This window comes from Micropterus salmoides, unplaced genomic scaffold (assembly GCF_014851395.1).
Source record: "Micropterus salmoides isolate LMB-PRFRI ecotype aquatic unplaced genomic scaffold, ASM1485139v1 Ms_hic_scaffold_4, whole genome shotgun sequence".
In the NCBI taxonomy this organism is placed as follows: domain Eukaryota; kingdom Metazoa; phylum Chordata; class Actinopteri; order Centrarchiformes; family Centrarchidae; genus Micropterus; species Micropterus salmoides.
The window spans coordinates 39,461,323-39,482,150 of NW_024043372.1; the positions used below are offsets into that span (position 1 = coordinate 39,461,323).

Here is a 20,828-nt window from a genome sequence, read left to right on the forward strand (position 1 = left end):
ATCATGAGATGCTGAGTACATACAGAAACGGAACGGTTCTAGTGTAATGGTGAGAACTCGCAAGCAGAATGCATACAAGCCAGGTGAAGTGAAAAGCAAGTTACTTGGTCAGTGAGGATTTCCAACACAGAATGACAACAGGGTGATGACAACAAGATTCCAACTACATGATCAGACACCTTCAGAAGTTAAGTGAAGGTGGACACTGAATTTATCAGACAAACTGTCTGCTCTTAACGTCTCCAGTGCCTAAAGGGAACGTCTTCAAATTGCTTGAATTGAATTGAGTTTTGAAATTTAAAATGATCTTACTTGAGTATGTATGTGTTTTTGGTCTCCACCAGCTCTTGGAGGTGTTCTACTATGTTCACTGTTAGAGTCTAACTTTGTCAGTGTGCTACCTACTGCACCTGGAGTGGACCAAAACAGTATAGTTATGGGGTCCAAAAATCAGAGCAATGGCTTGATATATGCCAAACAACTCGTTGGGTGATAATTCTTTGTGGGTTTGTCACCAGTGTTGGTATAAAAACAAAGAGTAGTGCAGCTTTAATAAATGGATAAAGCAATTAATTAATGTTCATTATCACATTAGATAGCGCAACCATATAGAACATATCAAACAGCTCAGGCCAGCTCAGCATGTGTGGCTGTGGGGATCTGAACAACATGTAACACCTCAGAGAGGGTTAATGTTTGAAATAATATGGATTCATATCTCAGCGCAGCAAGATGGCCAGTGTCTGAGATAATGCTGAAGCCTTCCTCTTCCTCCTCCCCCCTCGTCCTCCCCCCTCAGTGCCTCTGCTCACTGACCCCTGCCACTTCTGGAGCAGCTTTGGCCAACATGTTCATCAGAGCCCCAGTGTTATAGCCAAACAACCTCACAATGAAAATGCCTCCACATTTCCTCGGTTTCACAAACACAGTTTGAAACAAAAAGCCCTTATCGGACCTGCATATTATTCACCGTGTTAATTGGAGGGAAAATAAATGTATTGTGCATCTCGACTGTGCTGTTAAAACAAGATAAGAACCACATGAGCAAGTCCGAGGCAGTGGCTATTGAATGGATTGTTTAATAGAGAAAGTGTGGACAAGGTGCAAACAGTTTTTCCCCTCTCTGCTGTGATGAGGCCTTGTGTGGCTTATGTGACCGATCTGGTAATCCCCTGGTAGATGTCAGTTACTGACTGTTACTGATACTGGCACTACCCATTCAAGCAACAAAGGTCAGAGGTCAAACACAACAGGCACGTTGAAATGATAAACACACACCCAATCACCACCCAAAACCAACGGTGATGACCCGACTGCACCAGATGTGAAGAGCAAGCAGCTTTACAGGAAACTACTACAGATATGGAGAGAAGCAGAGCGGTAGGAGAAAGTTGAATGAATAGGAGGTTATATTTCTTTCAGTTACACAGAGAGTATTCTGAGCAGCTGTCAAGCTTTTCTCCACCTCAAGTACAAGTACAGCCACCTTACATGGAGAAAGTGACAGCTTTGCATGAATTAACCAAAAAGCAGCTTTTTGTCTTGATGAGTGAGCATTTAAGTTATTCCCAGCAGGTGTCAGAAAGGTCCCATCAGCTCAAGCATCAAACAGTTTTGAGAGTAAACACAATAAATGTAGGAAAACCTGGTTTCGCAGCTGATGGAAAACGGCAGTACACTGAAGTAGTACACTAAGAGATAATTATATCATGGCTCACATTAGTAAACTCCATATTTGGTAAAGGCACAGACAATAAAAACATGATTTCACATGATTCTATGATTGCTATGCTTCCGGTATTACAGGAGCAATACAGAGTCACTCCACCCTGTACTGAAGCAAAGTGGATTTTGAATAAAAGTAATAAACATGTCAGTAATCACCGTGTATGTTAAAGGCCTTTCTGTCACCTGCCTGAGTGATACCATCGCATGGAGAGAACAGCACCTCAGAGACCGACCTGTGTGTCACGCTCAGCATGAATAGCAGAAGGTTCACATACAGGGTGAAACAACCTGCCATCAAAAAATACAAAACCACAAAGTCATTGGCAGTTTAGATCAGCAGACTTGAGACCATGAGGCTGTTGTGGCGCTTAAGTGAAATAGATATGTAAAGGCTGATACTAATACTTTTTGATTTGACATTTATTTACAAAGCCTCATTCCTTTAAATATTATTATGATAAATATGTTATTCTTGTATCTAATAAATATGTAATTAAACTTTGACAGACATTTTTTAGAAAACAGTGTGCCCAGTCTCACTTGGACCACGTTCCCTGCACGCTATGAATATCCTGCTAGTCAGTGAGGCAGGAAACAGACAGCCAAGGGGTTGTCTGGCTAGCTCTACCAGGCGTGCAGGGGTCAAGCCTGTCAGGTGGAGGTCAGGCAGGTGAGGCAGATAGTGAAACAAAGAACCACCCCCCCCCCCTCCTCTTTCCCCACCCTGTCTGCCTTCCCTTCCCCTCAGAACAATCACCACCAACAGGAACAGGAAGTGATGTAGAGAGGAGGTTGATCTAACCGGAGCAGTTCCTTTGGCTGGGTCAGATGAGGAAAGAGTAGGTAGGAATGACAGGCGTGGAAATGACAGAAAACACTCATGGCAAGTAACGGCAGGGTATCCTGTGTGTGTGTAACTTCCCTATTTATAGAATATTCCAGTAGAGTCCGGTCTGTGGTGGTCAGGAGGAAAAGAGTTTACCTCGCGTGGTATTACCCTCACATGTATCCTCCGCATGTTATCTTTCTACATGTTTTGAACACAGTTTCCTTTCTTGGCAGAAGATGCCCATATGACCTTGCCAGTGAAGGCCACAGCAGCACTGTGAGGCACATGCATGTTTACGCTGGCCTCATCATTGTTATTTTGACTCCAAGGCCTTCATGGCGGCCAGCTGGAGAGCCAGCATGTGCAGTGTCTCCCTTCTCTCAGTCTTCCTTGAGAATGTGAACAGGCGTGTGGCATTGACAGTCAGCAGCCCATTCCTGCCCACATAGCACAAAGACAAACATGTGGCACTTGACAGCGATGCCCGATCGCCGCATGCCCGATCGCCGCAGCCCTGCCTTTTAAGATGCAGCCGAGGGCTCCCTGCCCTGAAAGGCGACACCTCAGCCTGCGCCACTGAGGCTCCTTGCGTCTTTTCCTTCCCCCACTTGCGGACTCCTGTCTGTCCTCGGCTGCTACTTTCCGTCACACTTTCTCTGCTAAGCAAGGGGAGAAGCCTGTGTTCTATGTTATTAATACTATTGTTAACTGCACACTCAAGGCTGCCCCCCTGACTCAACTCATCATGTTACAGGTATATTGTGCACAACAGAGAAAATGCCAGTCCTGCTTTATATAATACCATCTATAAATATCAGAGGCATTACCTTGGCCAATTATGGTTAGATGCAGGCTGTCATGGTGTATCTGGCACCAGACTGAAAGGCAGGAGCTTAGTTTTAACTGTGGTGTTTTCTGAAATTAAATATTGAAGGAGAGACTGTTATTCTAAAAACTGAATCTAAACATGAGTTGCCAATATGTAAGAGACAAATGTCAGATCAGGAGTGACGTCTGTCTATCTTCATATGGTCCAGAGAAACATTTCAAAGGTTTATTAGAACGCAGGTTCAGTGCCGTAACACTTGATGTGGCACAGCCTCCTCTACAGGCCGCTCAGGGACCTGCATTCATCAACCGCTGACAGTAAAACTCATTGTTATTCCTCCAAACTGAAGAAAAACAATCCTTTATCTCTAATGACTTTTAAACAGACTGCAATACAAAGACAGAGGTGTTCGTAATTTTGTTGTTGGGTGCAATGTTAACGTTTGAACTGTTTACTGTATGTATTTTATTTAAATATAGACCCCAGAAAGATGGGGATACCAATAAACTGACAGTACAGTTTGTTTTTGGAACAAAGGATGGGGTGGATGTTGGCTAAATACATGATAAATTATGTAATCACTCAAGAGCTGCTCCTTAAGGTCCCTTTGACATCTTAAGGGCCAGCACTAAAGTCAAAAATCAAGTTTCTCAAGTTGGACTGGTGAAATTCAAGCTAAAGGATTCAGCCGGACCAGCTATTAAAAGACTTATCTTATACAAGGGGTGTAAATGTCTTTCCTCAGAAGATGCAGATTATATCAAAGCTTTAAAAGAACTCAAGGAACAGAAGAGTGAACAATGATGTTCATCTGTAACACCTTCCAGCCAGTTATTCTTGTCTCCGGGGGCCACCTGGTGGGTTAATGTGGCCATGGCTGCCAAAGGAAATTAATGTGTGTAGCCTACTTATTCAAAGCTGAATAATAAACTATGACAATGATTTGTAAATTAGAATGAACTTTCTGTGGGGACTGTAACGCTGTGCCATGACCTTCATTTACTGACACTGTCAAAATTTTTGGCACCAGCTTGCATGTGAATCTATGCAAAGTGGAGGAAAAAGACTCTGGGTTATTGCCCAAAAAGTTTGAGTCTCTGGTAACTTTGAGGTGGATTTGGAGCATCACCATGACTGCCAACATGTGCTGTAAAAGGCAGGTGAGCCGGCCTGAGGTTGTTGTCGGGCTCTTGCCCTACGATTACGGTGGATTCCCAACACCGTCCATCCATCCATCGTCAACCACTTATCCTGCCTACAGGGTCGCGGGGGACTGGAGCCAATCCCAGCTGACATCGGGCGAAAGGCGGGGTACACCCTGGACAGGTCGCCAGTCCATCGCAGGGCCACATATAGATAAACAGCCACTCACGCTCACACTCACACCAATCAGGATTCCCAACACCCCGCTTCTTATTTATCGCGGCAGTGCGCGGCAGTGACCTCCTGCGGCCTCCTGCCTGCGGGGGCGCTGTCTAATATCGTGTGACGTCCACACTATAACCGGCAGCGCACGCGGGCGGAGAAGCGCCATTGAAGCAAAGTCCCAACGTGAGCGAGTCGTCAAAGTGCACTGTGTTGAAAAGTGCATATTATTGAGCATATACCAGCGCAGGCGTTGAACCGGAGGGATGGCGTACAGAGGACAGGGACAGAAGGTCCAGAAGGTGATGGTGCAGCCCATCGTATCCTTTCACTGCCCGCTACCAGAACGGCTAGGCTAACTGCTAACCCTTTCTCCTCTGCTAGCTAATCTTCCTTTTACCGCGCGACGAGCAGGCTGAGCTGCAGGGGCTGTAAAGATAAAATATTACACGTACATATAGATGTATAGCGTAGTGTTAGTATATATGTTGTTAACGCTACAGTTTGAAAAGCTTGTTCAGTATGCTGATGAACACGAGCTGCAGTTAAAGTGGAGGCAGATATTAAGCTAAGGTAGCTCATCATATATTTCCACTGACATGTTGCTCAGCAGACAGACAGCAGGAACCCTCCACCTAAACCCAATGCAGCTTGTTTCTGTGTCTGAACATTGCCTTTCCTTGACTCCGTGTATCAGAACCTGATTTTCAGGTATCTACAAAATGTGAGTATTTTGCTAAACCCTTTCCATAGTTAGTTCTGCTGAGTTTGGGCTGAATAATGTGATTCTCACCTTTTGTCCTTTCGTTCCAGCGCTCACGGATCCAGGTGTGGTTGTATGAGCAGGTGAACATGCGGATAGAGGGCTGCATTATTGTAAGTTATGTTTTTTCCTGTTGGATTAAAATAAGAAATGTGGACAGTTGCCGTTTTGCTTCAGGGCAGGCTGATCTCTGAACAGCTTCGGAGACCGCAAGAATACATCTGAGACCGCTGCTCACATTTGAACAAGCAGTAGCTGCATTTGTGTCCACATTGAGATGAAGAACCATCTTGAGTCCTGGTTGTTTTTCAACTTTCCACACTGCTTAAATTAGCAGTTAATGGCAAGGTGTACGGTGACTATATTCACATACATAGTTTTCACAGAGAAAGTTAGTGGGCATGTGTTCCTTTTCTGTCTGTGCTAAGACATCAGCGTGGCGTTTTCATACATACCCACACCTTCAGAGCTCCACTGGGACAGGGCTAAGTTTAAAAAAAGTCTTTTGTTTTGATATATAACATCTAGCATCTTGTTTTTTTTTTTTTTTTGTAAACACAATTTTTATTGTCCCTCCCTGCAAAAGTAATTTATCAGTGTTGCTACAAAACCGAAGACTTATAAGTTATTCTGTTAACAATTTTAATTGGTTATTAAATGCATCCTGGATGTAAATAAAAATATACTAAAATGTAATCACAGTTCAAATTATAAAAAGGTTAACAACAATTTACTTTTAAAACAAAACATACTAACAGACTCAAACATGATGTGCTCTCTCTCTTGTTGACAGCCATTTTAATAAAAAAATGTATACAGAGCAGCGGAAACAAGTCGCCTTTATCCTGATTGACAGGTTGCCATGGTAGCGACCTGTTAATCACAAGGTAGTCCCGCCTAAAAGCATATAGTGCATTATCGTCCATTTCCCCCTAAATAGGACTATAATTTACTAAATGAACATCATGCTGTGTTGAAGACTTGAAACTAGCGAGGTACACCCTGGACAGGTCGCCAATCCATTACAGGGCCACACATAGACAAACAATCTAGTCCGCATGTCTTTGGACAGTGGGAGGAAGCTGGAGCACCCGGAGAGAACCCACGCAGACACGTGGAGAACATGCAAACTCCACATAGAAAGGCTGTGGCAACCGGGGTTTGAACCCGTGACCTTCTTGTTGTGAGGCCACATCGCTATCCACCGGATTACTGTGCTGCCCGTAATAATAAAACATTTTGCCATTATTTCTAATGGTTTGAATTTTTTTCTTTCTCCCTTCGTAGGGTTAAATAAATGCCGTAACGTCATAAATAATTACTGTTTGTCTGTGTGACTTTACAATTTCCTAGTTCTGGTGTGACTCTGATGTTATATGGTAGTACAGGTAATGTTACTGTTTTATGTCTGTGTTCAGCTTTACGGTCTGGCCTGTGGAGTGTTTGCGGCGCACAAGCTCCTCGAGACGAGGACAGTGTCTGTGTGTTGGCATTGCGCCGCTGTTGTAGGCTAATGTTATGTGAATGGAAACCTAAAACATGCTGATAAATGCACCTTAAAATACATCACCCAATAACCGGGACGAAGAAAAAACAAACGGGAGCAACTCCTTATCCCTGCTGCTTTCAAGCCAATACAGAATAGAATGAGTAATCACTTAAGCAATTGACATATTAGATTACCTTATCTAGCCGTGGTGTAACTAATTGCAGCAACTCATACCGCACAATTTTTTTTTGTATTTTTGATTTTACCCCTTAAGAGTTCTAGTTAGTGCACAAATATTGTATTCATTTCATAGGTGTCATTTACGCTGGGGATACCGGGGACATGGCTCCATCACATTTTCTTTTCTTTTTCTTTTTTTTTTTTTTTTGAAGCATTTGGTAATTATGTTCTTAAAATGGCTTTCAACAAGAAATGTTTAAAAAAAAAAAAAAATGAAAATGCTTTTGAGAAAGGTTTATTTGCACAATAAGAAAACATGCAATTTAAAGATAGAAGAAACAAATGTGCATTGTCCAAAAATAACAGCTAAATAGCTAAAATAACAAGCTGCATTATATTCTGTTTGAATTGTCACCTGGATAACTTTATATAAATAAAGATAATTCTACCATAAATTGGTGCAGAAAATGTCTCCAGAATGCAGTTTAGTGCTCAAAATTTTATAGGGGAGGACCCCCGGACCCTCCATTTACATATTTCAGCCTATAATATTTCATCAAAATGGTGTTGAAATATTTTCTTGTCTTGTTCTCATGAACCCTATATTGTGAATGGTGCATGTGAGCTAAGAGTATCGTCACGCCCCTAATCTGAACCCTTGTGTCCCCACCACTTTTCAACACAAAGTGATGTCCTTGATTCATTTTATTTTATCAAAGTACAAACACACCCCAAAAAGCTGTTAAACTAAAAAATTAAAATGTTAAATATGAATGTATTATAATAAAATATTTTATTAAATTCATGTAACTTCGTAGATTTTCTTAAAATTTGACCACAGCATTAACATTAAACATTAAATTTCATCCTAGGTGGTATTAAAAAGGTCTTCAAAAGTCTTAAATTTAACATGGAGGATCCTGGGGCTACTACTCTAAATGTCACCGACATCCATCAAAATTCCAGTGGTGTCTTTGCATTGAGATTTGTATTCTGTCCATTTTTCACATTTCTTATTAAAATTTGCTTGTTGCAGTCTCAATATATATGAGACTTTCTATGTTGAGTATCTCCTCAACTGTGTCTAGCCAGTTTCTCAAAGTCTTCTCTATACCATTTCCTGGTGATTGCCTTCTTGGCCGCAGCCAACAGAATTTTAACCAGATATCCGTCATCATATTGTACATTTTCCCTTGTCAGATTACACAGATATAGTATCTCGCATGTCTTTGGTAGTTCATATCCCAGTATTGTTTTCAAGCCTACCCACACATCATTCCAATAATTTCTCATTTTAGTACATTCCCAAAAAACATGACTGTGACCTACATTCTGTTCCCCACACCTTCTCCAGCATGTTTGATGTATAGTTGCAAATTTGCTCTTTGTTTTGGTAGTAATAAAGAACCTGATCATATTTTTCCAGAAAAATTCTTTCCACATACTGGTGCTGGTTCGCTGTACATCACATATGTTAAACCAGTCCTCTTTAGTTAATGGTATTTTACTTTCTTTCAACCATCTGTCTCATATATACAGTTTAGAAGTTCCTCTGTTCTTCTCCAGAGCCTGGTACAGTGTTGAGACCACTCTTCCAGTTTTGTTTCTATATGCATTACTCAGTGCTATAGTTATTTTATTCAGCTCTTGGGGCAGGTCTGGTTTTTTTTTTTTTTTTTTTTTAAAGAAGTCTCTAACTTGGAAATACCTAATGATCCCTTATTGTGCATATCGCCGTAATTCCCTTCTCTGTCCAGTGTTCGAAACTACTATCCATTGCCCCGGGTTTAAATGTAGATTCACAAGTCAGCCAGCTCAAAATTTTGATTTCCCCTCTAAATTGTATTTCCTAATCACTATAAAACCGATTTCACGAGTGAATCTAGCAATTGGATCAAGCCTATTCTTATACTTGTCCATGTTTGCAATCGTACTTGGATTATGGTATCTGTCCCCTTTTTAATTCATTATCTTTCCATCTCCCAGTTTACTCACACCAATACACCAAAGGTCGAATCTGCGTGGCATAGTAATATTCTAAGAGGTTTGGAAAGGCTAACCCGCCTTTGTCCTTGGGAAACTGAAGGGTTGTTGCAATTATCCTTGCCCCCCCCAAATAAAGCGTGACATCTTTTTATTTCATTCTTTGAATTGTGATGTGGGAATTTCTATTGGTAATGACTGAAACAAATATAAAATTCTCGGTAACACATTCAGCTTTATGATTTCTATCCTGGAAATCCAATGTTGGCGCCAACCATCTTTTCATATCTTTTTGAATTTCTTGATTTAGAGTCCCACAATTAATTTTGTACAGTTTTGTGAAGTTTCTGCTGATAATTACACCTAGGTGTATTATTGTTTTTACTTTCCATTTGAATTTATATGCTTGTTGAATAACTTGGGGTGGGGTATAATTTATGGGTAGTATCTGTGTTTTTGTCACATTGAGTTTGGGGCTGCAGCTAACGATTTTATTCAAGGTTTCATTGAATGCTGCTAATATCATTGGACCAAATTCCTTTTTAAACATTTTGTACCATTCGGTTGGAAAGCCATCGCTCCCCGGGGCTTTATTTGATTTTAACTTATTAATGGCTTCTTCCAGCTCCTCTGTGATTATGTAAATTGATGCATATGTTTTGTTTCTCTCCTATTGTTGGTAGATGCAATGAACTTAAATTCTTAATTCCTTGTCTGCTGAGTCCGGTTGTGTATGTAGCTTTTTGTAGTACTTTTCAAATACTTTTCTATTTTACCTGGTTAAAACTCTGGTGAATTGGTTGTGGGGTCTCTGATTTTATGGATTGTATTCATGAGTTGCGGTTTCCTTATTCGCCTAGCTAGTAATTTTGAAGCTTTGGGGCCTGATTCATAATAATTCTGCTTCAGAATTTTTTTTTTAGACTTCGTCTCCTAGTATCTCATTCACGTTTGTCTTCACTTCCTTGGTTTGTTTAAGTAAACCTGCATCATTCGAGGCTTTATGTTGTTGCTCTAATTTTTTAAGCTCTTCAATCTTCATCTGATATAATTTCAGTCTAGCTCTCTTGTTATGTCGCTCGATATTAGTTTTCCCCGCAAAACTGCTTTCTCCTCAACAAATCCTGGATTATTTAGTACACAAACATTCATTTTCCATATTGTTCCTTTTCCTGCTGTTCATATTTAGTGTCAGGTGGAGAATACAGTGATCTGACATGTCTGCTATTCCAATCTTACACTATATTCTAAATCTATCTGCTGTCCCTCTCTAATGGATGTACTTCACTCCAGACGTCTAAAATTCCTAGTTCTGTTAATACAGTATTTAAGTATCAGGACGCTTTAATTTTGCTACTTTTCTTTGTACTAGTTGTATCCAAGTCCTGATTCAGTGTAATGTTAAAGTCCCCTCCACATATCAGTATCCCTCTATTTCTTGGACAACAATTTCAAATAAATTCTTGGAAAAAAGTCTTATCACTGTCCGGAGGTGCATAGACTTTGATGAGCGTAACTAATTGATCTTCAATTTTCCCCTTAACCAGAATGTATCTTCCTCCTCTATCTTTCATTTCCTTAAGGTCCTTTAAAATCATTACCCCTCTTTTCCTCCCCTTTTTGTATGAGCTATAATATGTATTGTTAAACCCCAGTTTTGTTTAAATTTTTCGTGCTCCTGAGCCGATAAATATGAAAACTAAACTTCTCTTTTTTTAGTTTTGTTATGACCTTCCCTCTTTTCATTTGGGTTACTTAACCCGTTCACATTCAGAGACGCCACTTGAAGTTGACTATGTTGCATCTCGTCCTTTCTTTAGGTTTTCTAGTAGTGTGAGGCAAGCCACAGCCTAGCAGTGTTTCCCATTAATTAACGAGACCATGGCGGCCCGTCATAGTATAATTTGCTCCGCCATAGTTTCAAAATGAACCGAAAATATATTTTACACATCTAGTAATTACATTTCAGACCTCTTAAGTTGTGTTTTGCTCCGCTTCTGTAAGCTCGCACGATCACACACTTTCGACGCATTCGACTCGAGACAATCACTTTTATTCTTTTATTCTTTATTCTTCCGTTAATGTTACCGTAGTTACCTGTCACTCGTTTGTGAGAAGGCGATTACGCTAGCTGTGTCTACATTTGGAGTGCACACGTATTAAAGTCTTCATGGTAAATCCACTGTAACAGACCAGAGCGAGCTGACAGGCAGGTTAGCGACTTTATCCTGTCAGTTTCTCTCTTTACAAAGACAAGTGTTGCTGTCAGAGTCCTACCTGAAGAGAGGCTATACAGTCTTCATGTTATGTGATTCGAGAACCACATGCAACGTTATTTGTGAAATTGGGTCGAACTTAATGAATTTAGCGCGAGGATACAAATGTGACAAGGCCCGGTTTTCAAAATAAGGTATGACAGTGTGAAAATAAAATTTATTGGATTAAATTCAATGAAAGTATAAAACATATTACAGGTGTCCATTATAAGCCAAAAAAAAACAACAATAACATGTTAGGGAATTTACTTATTCTATTTTCTATTCTTTGATTTAAGGGTTTTTGGAAAAACATTCAATTAGTTTTTTTGTTGCTGTTTCATCACCATTTATAGCTCTACAATAGGTTTATGATCAAATAGTTTTAGAACACAACATTGTTTACATGCGTACAAAGTTCTTCATAGATACTGCACCAAATTAATGCATTTAACTTTTAAAATGTACATTTAAAACAAAACATTTTTTTTTTCTTCCAGGGGTGCATGCCGCCGGACCCCTGGAGAGTGTCCGAGGCCCACCCACCATAGTCTCTTAAATTCCTGTGGGGAAACACTGCCTAGTATACCTGCTGGATAAACAAAAATGATTTTCTGGGATATTGTAGTGACTTAGCCTATTTTTCCATCCTTTTCCCCCAGCCCTGTCATTACCCCAAGGATGGACCCCAAACTCTTTTTCCTCCCTTTTTCTTTCTCTTATACTCCTGTTCATTAACATGTCGTACAGTTGGAATATGGTCGTTATTCATACTTGTTTTAAGATGAAGGCTTATTCATGCCTGCATCACCCATTTCAATCAGATGGTGTTCCCATCTTAGGCCCGCCACAACTGCTGCAGGCTTCCTCTCACGTGTTGAGTTAATCCACCTTGCTTCCATGGCTCACCCCGACGGGTTGCCACCGTGATGACGCCTGTATCTGCTCCTCCCATCGTGCGCCCCTCGTCAGATTCCTTGATCTGTACATTCATTCCCCTTTTCCTCATCTCTTTCGCTGCCTCTTGCGCACTGTTGTAGAGCCATGGACTGTCAGTCCAATGGATTCTGATCCTCGTCAGGGGTGTTTGGAACCTGATGCCTTTAGACTTGAGGGTCTTTTTGATATCCATATAGGCTCTGCGTTTCTGTACCACCTCGGCCGCATAGTCGTTGTCAAGAACAGAGGTGTGTTGCTAAGTTTGACCCGTTTTTGCCAGGCTTTCTTTAGTATCCTCTCCGTGGTGTCAAACTGGAGAAAGTTTATGATTATGGACTGCGGAGTCTCATGGAGCTGGGTCTCCTTGCTACCGCTCGGTGTGCTCGTTGAATTAGCAAGTTGGTCCCGCTCTGAGCCCTCCGGGACTCCAAATATCCGCACGTTGTTCCTAGGGCTGGGGCGATTGGTGCGTCACTGCATCCGGTGAGGGATTCTCCCGGACAAGCACCAGCTACGAGACCGCGCCTTCGACCGACCAAAGTTTGGAGTAATTCAGACAGACACTCAACAACGTGCTGCTCCGTGAGCTCTCTGAACTGGAAACAGCTTCACTGCAGCACAACTGCTGTCCACAAATACGTAAAGCAGCATGAACACGTGAAACGAAAGTATCCTGGAGCACTTTGTCTAGACCGCAGCACAGCAAATTGTGTTTACTTTCTGTCGCCACACAAGCATGGAACATTATCAGCATGAGGACACGTAGTCCGTTAAAATGTTTATTGCCTTCATGTTAAAAGTAATTTCTGTCAAACATTTAAAGTTTTAAGTAAAGTAGCCTAATTAATGTCTATTATTATCACAACACAGCAGTGACGTGGAAATTTGATTCATTTTAAGATTTGCTACTATTGTCATTATTCTAATGTGCTTCATCAGGATGATTGAATAAAATATAGATTTATTGATTAGACGTGTTTGATATTTTGGATAAATTGGTATGTTAATCGAGTAATGGGCAACTTTTCTTTCTTTAGAATAAACAAAATTAGTCGTTAGATTAATCGACTTGAAAAATAATCTATACATACAGCCCTAGTTGTTCTTCCTTGTCAACAGAGCGTCTTTAGCCTCCATGTTGAATGTTTCTAGGGCCTCGATGCACACTTGTGCCTCGTTGAGGCTTTTCTTCTGGTCCTGTAGTTCGTCACTGTTTGCGTTAAGCTTCTTGTTAATGTCGTCTTTAAAATTGTCAAACTCCTGTTTTAAAGCTTGTGTCGAGGGCCGTTAGGTCGTTTTTCATTTCCTCTTTGAGGTCACGGATTTCTAGTGATGTCCAACGAATATTTGTGAAGTGCTGGCTTATCGGTTTTGGCTAATTCTTTACCACCAATTCCCCCAGCTTCGCTGCTTGTCTCCATTTCGAACCTCTGCTTCTCTTCCTGTGTTCAGGTTTTTTTCCGTCTTTCTGACGGGTTCCCCCACTCATTCCTCGTTTCATCTATTTGAGTTTGATTTTATCGTTGGTTGGGGGAGGGGGGTTATTTGTCTTTGACTGGTAGGAGCTACGAACGCTGCCAGTCCTCTCATCACTCAACCGGCCAAACTAGTCTTGTTAAGCTAATGAGGAGATTATTCTTTTGGATTTTGATGTACAAATGAAATGCTTGTAATTATACAGAAGGAAGGTGGTTCTCATTTTTTGTTAATTTCTACAAATGTATTAGTAAATTAAGACACAAAAGCTAAACAATGATGTAATGATTCTGAGGTCATTAAAAGGGTTTTCCTGCAATTAGAAGGTGGTGAGGCTCAAAACTGCTTGGTGCTGCGCCATGAATGTAAAATCATTGTGGAGAGCATCAAAACTAACTAAATTATTTTTCCCAGATCTAATACTAATTCTTCCCCAGTAGACTTCTTAAGCAAGTTTAGTTTTTGGGGTAGAGTTTATACAAAATCTACTCTGGATTTTCCTACTTATTATTCACAGATGTTCCAAAAGGATGTGGAATTGCACAATTAAATTTCATTCATAGTGGTCTTAAAAAAAGATGCCTCACCTTGATGCACTACACATGTGAGGGCCCGCCCAACGCTGCTTGCCACTTAAATTCATTTTAGTACTAAGACACCACAGAAAAACTTTTCCATTATTAAATTTGAGTGTATTATGTTTTATTAAATTCATGTAACTTGCTAAATGATTATTTTTGAGGGCTTAAAATTCATACTGATTTTCTATTGTATGGCAGTGTAGTTGGCATTAAATTTTATCCTAGGTGGTATTAAAAAGTCTTGAATTTAACTCAGAATCCTGGGGTCACCCTGAAAGTGTAGTCACTGAGCCTCACATCAGTCCAATTAACTTCTGTCTCCCCTTTCTGACAGCGAGTGTAATTACACGAGTCTGTGTTCATGCTCTCATGGCACAGGCTCCAGTGTTTCCCCTAGGCTGGAGTTATAGCAGCAGAGGTGAAGCAAAATCTTTGTCTGAATATAAAACCCCAACACAACATGTCTCAGCAGCATTGCTCTTGTGTCCATGAGCATGCGATGCACCTTTTAGAATAGTTGAAATTTCAGTGTTTTCCCAATTTAATGTGAGCTTTATATTTAATGTTTTGGTTGTCGGGGGGGACCGCCACGACGTTGGTGGGTCCTCCCCCAAGAAAATTGTAGGTTTTCCAGTGACAAATATGTAATTTTGCATCATATTGGGCCGTTATTTTCACCATATCTCTGAACAAATATTTGGAAAAGCTGGAGCAGATAATAAACCAGTCTGCTGTGGAGGAACTACAACCTTTTAGATTTGGGGAAAGTAATTTGGTTGGTTCTGATGCTCTCCTCAGAATCATTATAGATACGACTATTCATGTTTGCCTTTTGTCTTCATTTTACAGCCTTTGACAATTATCTGTAGACATGAATATAAAAAAATAGGCAACATGGGAAACCACCTCCCTGCTGATGTGCATTTTATTTGCATCATATTTTGCATCACTAACTTGCTTTGCTAACCTCAGCTCCTCCAGTCACCACTGTCCTTTCTTTTCCTAACAACAACCACTTTTTCAGACTCACCTGCAAACTGAAAAATAATTTAATCAGTCTGTACAGGACAGAGCTGCAGGCTACACCAGTTTAGTCTGTTTGTACCTGATCTCAACATTGGACAAGTAGGCAGTTATACAGCTACCAGTTAATTTCTATAAACTGAGCTAATGTTGCGTTATATAACAGCCAAAAGATGCAGCCCAGGCTACAGTATAAGCTTCCCTTCTCTGCGTAGTCTGAAGGGGAGGGGAGATGTTTACTAGCGCCAACAGGCTTCACTTTTCCAGCAGGTGAGAAAACAGACTTTTCTTGGTCTTGAGAAGCTGACACGCTGTAACCGACACGTTCACCATCACTTTCTGCCACTCGGGCAATCAAACACTTGCTACGCACCTCCTGATTCCTTACAGGAGTGACACTGCTCTTATAACAGCATCTGTCACGTAGATGTTCAGCATAAAATGATGAGAGGAAGCTAGCAAAGCATTGAGTGTTGCCGTGCTCGCACAGTGTGCGAGTGAAAACACTTGCAGTGGCGCACCGCCACCCCTCAATGCATATAGAGGAAACACTGGGCTCTGCCCCCCCTTCACCTCTGGCAAACTAGTCCCTGCTGGTTGGCATAAAACACATCACCACCGGTTCACCAGCGTGTGAACGTCATATACAGAGAGAATTACCTCAAGGAGAGGGGCTCAGCCAGCATGAGAACTCGTTGGGTGAGGGCTGGAATGTAACGACGTTCATTTCTATGTAAAAGTCCTGCGCTCAGCTTCAAAGCTAGCCTAGCTCACGAGTATCAGCAATTTATCGCTCACCTTGATCTTGCAGAAATTGTGACTGTGTTGTCCACTCTTGCTTGGCATAAACACATCAACACAGTTGCTGATAAGGCCCAATAGTCTTGCCATTTAAAAAAGCTTGATTTTTAAGCACAAGGTTTCATAGCATCTGCCGGCACTGCTCTTATAACACGTTAGGTGAATTAATGTTCTCCTTCTTTAAGGTCCCCTGATTGTACTACTGAGGCTGATAAATGGTGTTACCTTGATGATTTCAGACGGCTCTGGGGTGATGCTCTTGTTTTTACTCAGGTGACATGTTGATGAATGAAACAGAGTGGAACAGGTGGCTTTATAAATCTGGGTGTTTTATGCTGTTGATCAAGTCCTTACAAAGGAATGAGAGGTATGAATAATATGAAACTGTAGCTGCATGAAGCAAAAGTCCTTATAGGCAAGTCGTTCCACTCAACAGGCATCTTGGCAACGCCTCTGGGCAGTTATTTTTGGACTAACATGACCAGTCCACTATGTGAATGAATGGGCAGAGAGCCGGAACTGCCCTTTCACTGGTCACCAGGACATAAAAACTGTAAACTCTGATAAAAATCGCTGGAAAACTTTGACTTTGCTCCAAAATGAGGTTTAAAAAGCATTTTTCCCCACCGGTTATACTTCTGCTATGCATGTGCAGTAGTCGTGATGCATGAGTAGTAGACCCTTACGTCAGTGGAACCACACGATTGGTTGAAATGTTTACCGCCTGGCTGTTAAAAGCAGACGATTGGCTTTCTAGCGGGATAACGGCTATCTTTGGCTTTACTTATTGAGTTGTATTGAGGATTCTTAAAGTGGCATGTCTCCTTTTTTATAAATCGTCTGAGGCTCATTAAAGAAATTAAAGCTGCAAGCAGCGTTGAGCGAGCCATGCGTGCCTCGGGTGCAGCGACAGCTCGGACTCTGGCATCACACTCCACCTGACATCACTCTGGAGTTATTGATGCAAAAACCACACAGATGACGTGTCAAAAATATCTCTCAAAGTTTGGTTAAGATGTCAGTTATTCAATTAAGTGTCTGACTTCCCGTTGGGTTTAGGATATAACTCTCAAACAGCTTCCTGTTAAATTGCGAATAATTACTCACCAAGGCAAGAGCACGTGACAAGAACTTTGAGATGGATGTGGTCAATCTGCTATGAGGAGCATAAATTCTGCACTATTGGCATTTTTGTCCGCTAAGGTGCTACGTGGGGTAAAAATATGAAGGAGGCATTAAGAAATGAATTTTAAAATATGTCCTTTTCAGATGCCAGTAAGTGGCACTATCACTATGACTGGATATTTACATGTAACAGTGTTTCCTCTATATGCATTCAGCAGCGGCGCACCGCCGGCACTCAATGCTCTGCTCGCTTCCTCTCCTCGTTCTATGCAGAACATACATGACAGATGGTGTTATAAGAGCAGCGTAACTCTGAATCGGGAGGTGCTTGATTGTTTGTTTGTCCAAGCGGCAGAAAGTGACGGTGAACGCGAGCGGAGGAAAATATTCTGGCAGTAAATGTACGGTGTCTGTTAGTGTTAGCTTCTCAAGACCAAGAAAAGTGTTGTTTCCCACCTGCTGGAAAAGTGAAGCCGGTTAGCGCTAAGTTAGCTAACATCTCCCCTTCAGACTGCGCAGCTGAGCAGGAAAGCCTCTACAGCAGCTGCATAGCTGCTATGTAACTTAACATTAGCTCAATTTATAGAAAGTAACTAGAAGCTGTATTTTATTACTGCCTACTTGTCCAATTGCTCAGAACATCAGGTACAAACTTGGACTAAACTGGTGTAGCCTGTAGCTCTGTCCTGTACAGACTGACTAAATTATTTTTCAGTCTGAAAAAGTGGTTTTGGAAAAGAAAGGATGGAGGTGACTGGAGGAGCTGAGGTTAGTAAAGCTAATTAGTGATGCAAACTAGTCCTTTTAAGCTAATGAAACGTTTGTTTTTGGATTTTAATGTGCAAATAAAATGCACCTCAGAAGGGAGGTTTCTCATTTTGCCTATTTTTTATATTAATGTCTACAGATAAATGTCAGAAGCTGTAAAATGACAGACAAATGAAAGACACAAAAGGCAAACATGAACAGTTGTATCTATAATGATTCTGAGGTCACATTAACAGGGTTTTCCTGCCGTTAAGGCTTAGGGGTGATGCCCAAAACATGCTGTGCCATCACTGTAAAATCACAGCAACAGAACCAACCAAATTACTTTCTCCAGATCTAAAGGTTATAGTTCCTCCAGTAGACTGATCTTTAGGTGTTGTTTATTTATCTGCTCTAGCTTTTCCAACTATTTGTTCAGAGATATGGTGAAAATAACGGCCCAATTTGTTTTGTGAAGTGTGACTATTTCTTGGGGGGGGGGGGACACTGTAAGTCTCTAAGAGGTTTACTTGTGAATTTTGGGACAGATCTGACCATGTCGAGCTATTTATATGAAACTTCCTTTTTCATAACATAACATGAAAATTCAACGCCATGCCATGGACATGCCGTTTGAGCAATCAAAAAAGCATCGCAATTTAACATGATTAAAGTACGGAGGGTGTAAACTGGTTCAAATTTTGTAAAAAAAAAAAAAAATCAAAATGACTTCCTGTTGGGTTTAGGGTATGACTCCAAGAGGGTTAATTTTAAGTCTAGAGATGATGCATCAGCCCCCCATATTTCATACAGCTACATAAAACGTACGGCGGGTGCTGCTTCTTTTAAATTTGGTAGGGGGCGCTATTGAGCCAATTTTCCACAACCACGCCCCCAAACCATATCAGCCAATACAAACCAACCGTTTTGACGATCGTGCAAAATCTCGTGAGGATTTGACTATCCCTGGACATGTGACTGCTAAAGGCTTTAGGGGGCGCAATTGAACCAACCTTTAACCCTCGGTCTTAAAAATTACATCAAATTTGAAACATTACCAGTCTGGCAGCAAAATTTTGTGGCTGTTTGAGCATCAATAAAGGCCTCAAATATCCGTTTAAAAAATTTAAAATGACACATGAAGCGCAAAATGCCTCACTTCCTGTTAAGCAAAATCTCATTTAAAAAAAAAAAAAGAAGCAGAAATGTGGACGTTGTAATAAGAGCAATAATCCCACCACATCTCATGAAGATCAAAGAAACTTTGTCCAAAACCTATTGTTTGTTTAGGAGCACTATTGATCCATCTTGCCACACCTGACTCCAATCACTGCAGAACATTGGATTTCCCACCAGACCTGAGGTGTGTGCAAATTTTCATGAGGATTAAAGTATCCTAAGGCCTTCAAAAATGAGTTCTCAGAGGAGGAAAAAAAATAATAATCCCAGCAAAAACAATAGGTTCCTTGCATTTGGTGCTAGGACACCGTTGGTGCCCTGCACTTTCGTGCTCGAGCCCTAACTACTGTCTCACGGTTTCCTCCCTGTCTTAGGGCTTTGATGAATACATGAACCTGGTTCTAGATGATGCTGAGGAAGTCCACATGAAGACTAAGAACAGAAAGCCGCTGGGTAAGACTAACCAACATTTTGTTTTTGTAGCTTTGTCTCTGCGCTTAGCTTAGCTTTGATTTGTATTAGTACACTTAGGACACAGACATGACCTGTTAGGACGCTGCACCTTTTTTACAGCTGCATCCCTTCAGGTGAGCTGGGTCTAGGTGTTGTGCCTGCTGGTTCAATGGTAGGGCTCAGAGGGGCACAGAGGACAGGCATGTTGACTAAACTCTGTTAGCCTGAACCTACTTTCTGCTGATGTACAGACACCATATTCCATGTAGCCAACCTGATGTGGTTTGTCCAAAGTGAACGGAGGACCTGTCTTCATCACCTTGTTCTTCCTTTGTCTCCAGGGAGGATCATGTTGAAAGGAGACAACATCACCTTGTTGCAGAGTGTGTCTAACTAGGACAGTGGAGACGCCTACACATCTGACCTGTCCTAGGAAGACATTTTCCCTTTTTGTTTTTACAAATTGGTGTTAATTCTGTTTGTGTTTGTATAACAAGATCATTGAAGCTGTTTGAGAATAAAGTTTTGTGTTTTTCTTACAATTGTCTGTTTTAACTTGTTCCACTAAATGTTTGTGACCCTCAGCTGTGTTTGGATCATTGGGTTGCCATCTGATAGTGGACAACATTATTGCAATGTGCTTAAGTAGGTCAAACTCTCAGCTCCAAAGTGTGGTGAAACATGAAGATAAGTGTTGGTGTACTTTTACAGTGTAATGTCAGTAAAAAGATGAAAGATGATCAGTGCATAAAAGGAGATGTAAGTCAAATTCACATGCCCAGACTGTGCCTCTCTGCACAGGCTACTATGTACTTGCCAAACTTCAATCCGATTTTATTGGCTGAATATAGATACAGGGACACATCCCTCTGACTATGTCAACATCGAATCCTGTTTACAAACGGGACTCTTCAGCTGGAGTTGGGCTCGTTTTTACACATTAGACAAAAAATAACCTGTGGTGTTACATGTTGAACCACCTGAGGGCTGTTTCTCAAAACCAAGATAGCGGATTAAGCCGGGATTTTACAGATATCCTGTCTGAATTAATCCGTGACTCGGTTTCATGAAAGCAGGAGTACA

At 41.1% G+C, this 20,828-nt stretch overlaps 1 protein-coding gene across 1 annotated transcript; it reads left to right on the plus strand.

Moving 5' to 3' along the window:
• Window positions 1–4,890: 4,890 nt before the first annotated feature.
• Window positions 4,891–20,287, plus strand: snrpe (small nuclear ribonucleoprotein polypeptide E). The gene is made up of 5 exons (XM_038695535.1): window positions 4,891–5,071; window positions 5,449–5,475; window positions 5,565–5,627; window positions 19,667–19,745; window positions 20,087–20,287. Exons 1-5 carry the CDS (start codon window positions 5,018–5,020, stop codon window positions 20,140–20,142), a joined length of 279 nt encoding a protein of 92 aa, XP_038551463.1. The 5' UTR covers window positions 4,891–5,017; the 3' UTR covers window positions 20,143–20,287.
• The last annotated feature ends 541 nt before the right edge of the window (window positions 20,288–20,828 follow it).

What these genes read in the sequence shown, in the direction of transcription:
- snrpe (XM_038695535.1), top strand. Translation starts at nt 5,018, where the DNA reads ATGGCGTACAGAGGACAGGGACAGAAGGTCCAGAAGGTGATGGTGCAG. An exon ending in GGATAGAGGGCTGCATTATT is followed by an intron (nt 5,628 to 19,666) that starts GTAAGTTATGTT and finishes TCCCTGTCTTAG; the next exon opens with GGCTTTGATGAATACATGAA. An exon ending in TAAGAACAGAAAGCCGCTGG is followed by an intron (nt 19,746 to 20,086) that starts GTAAGACTAACC and finishes CTTTGTCTCCAG; the next exon opens with GGAGGATCATGTTGAAAGGA.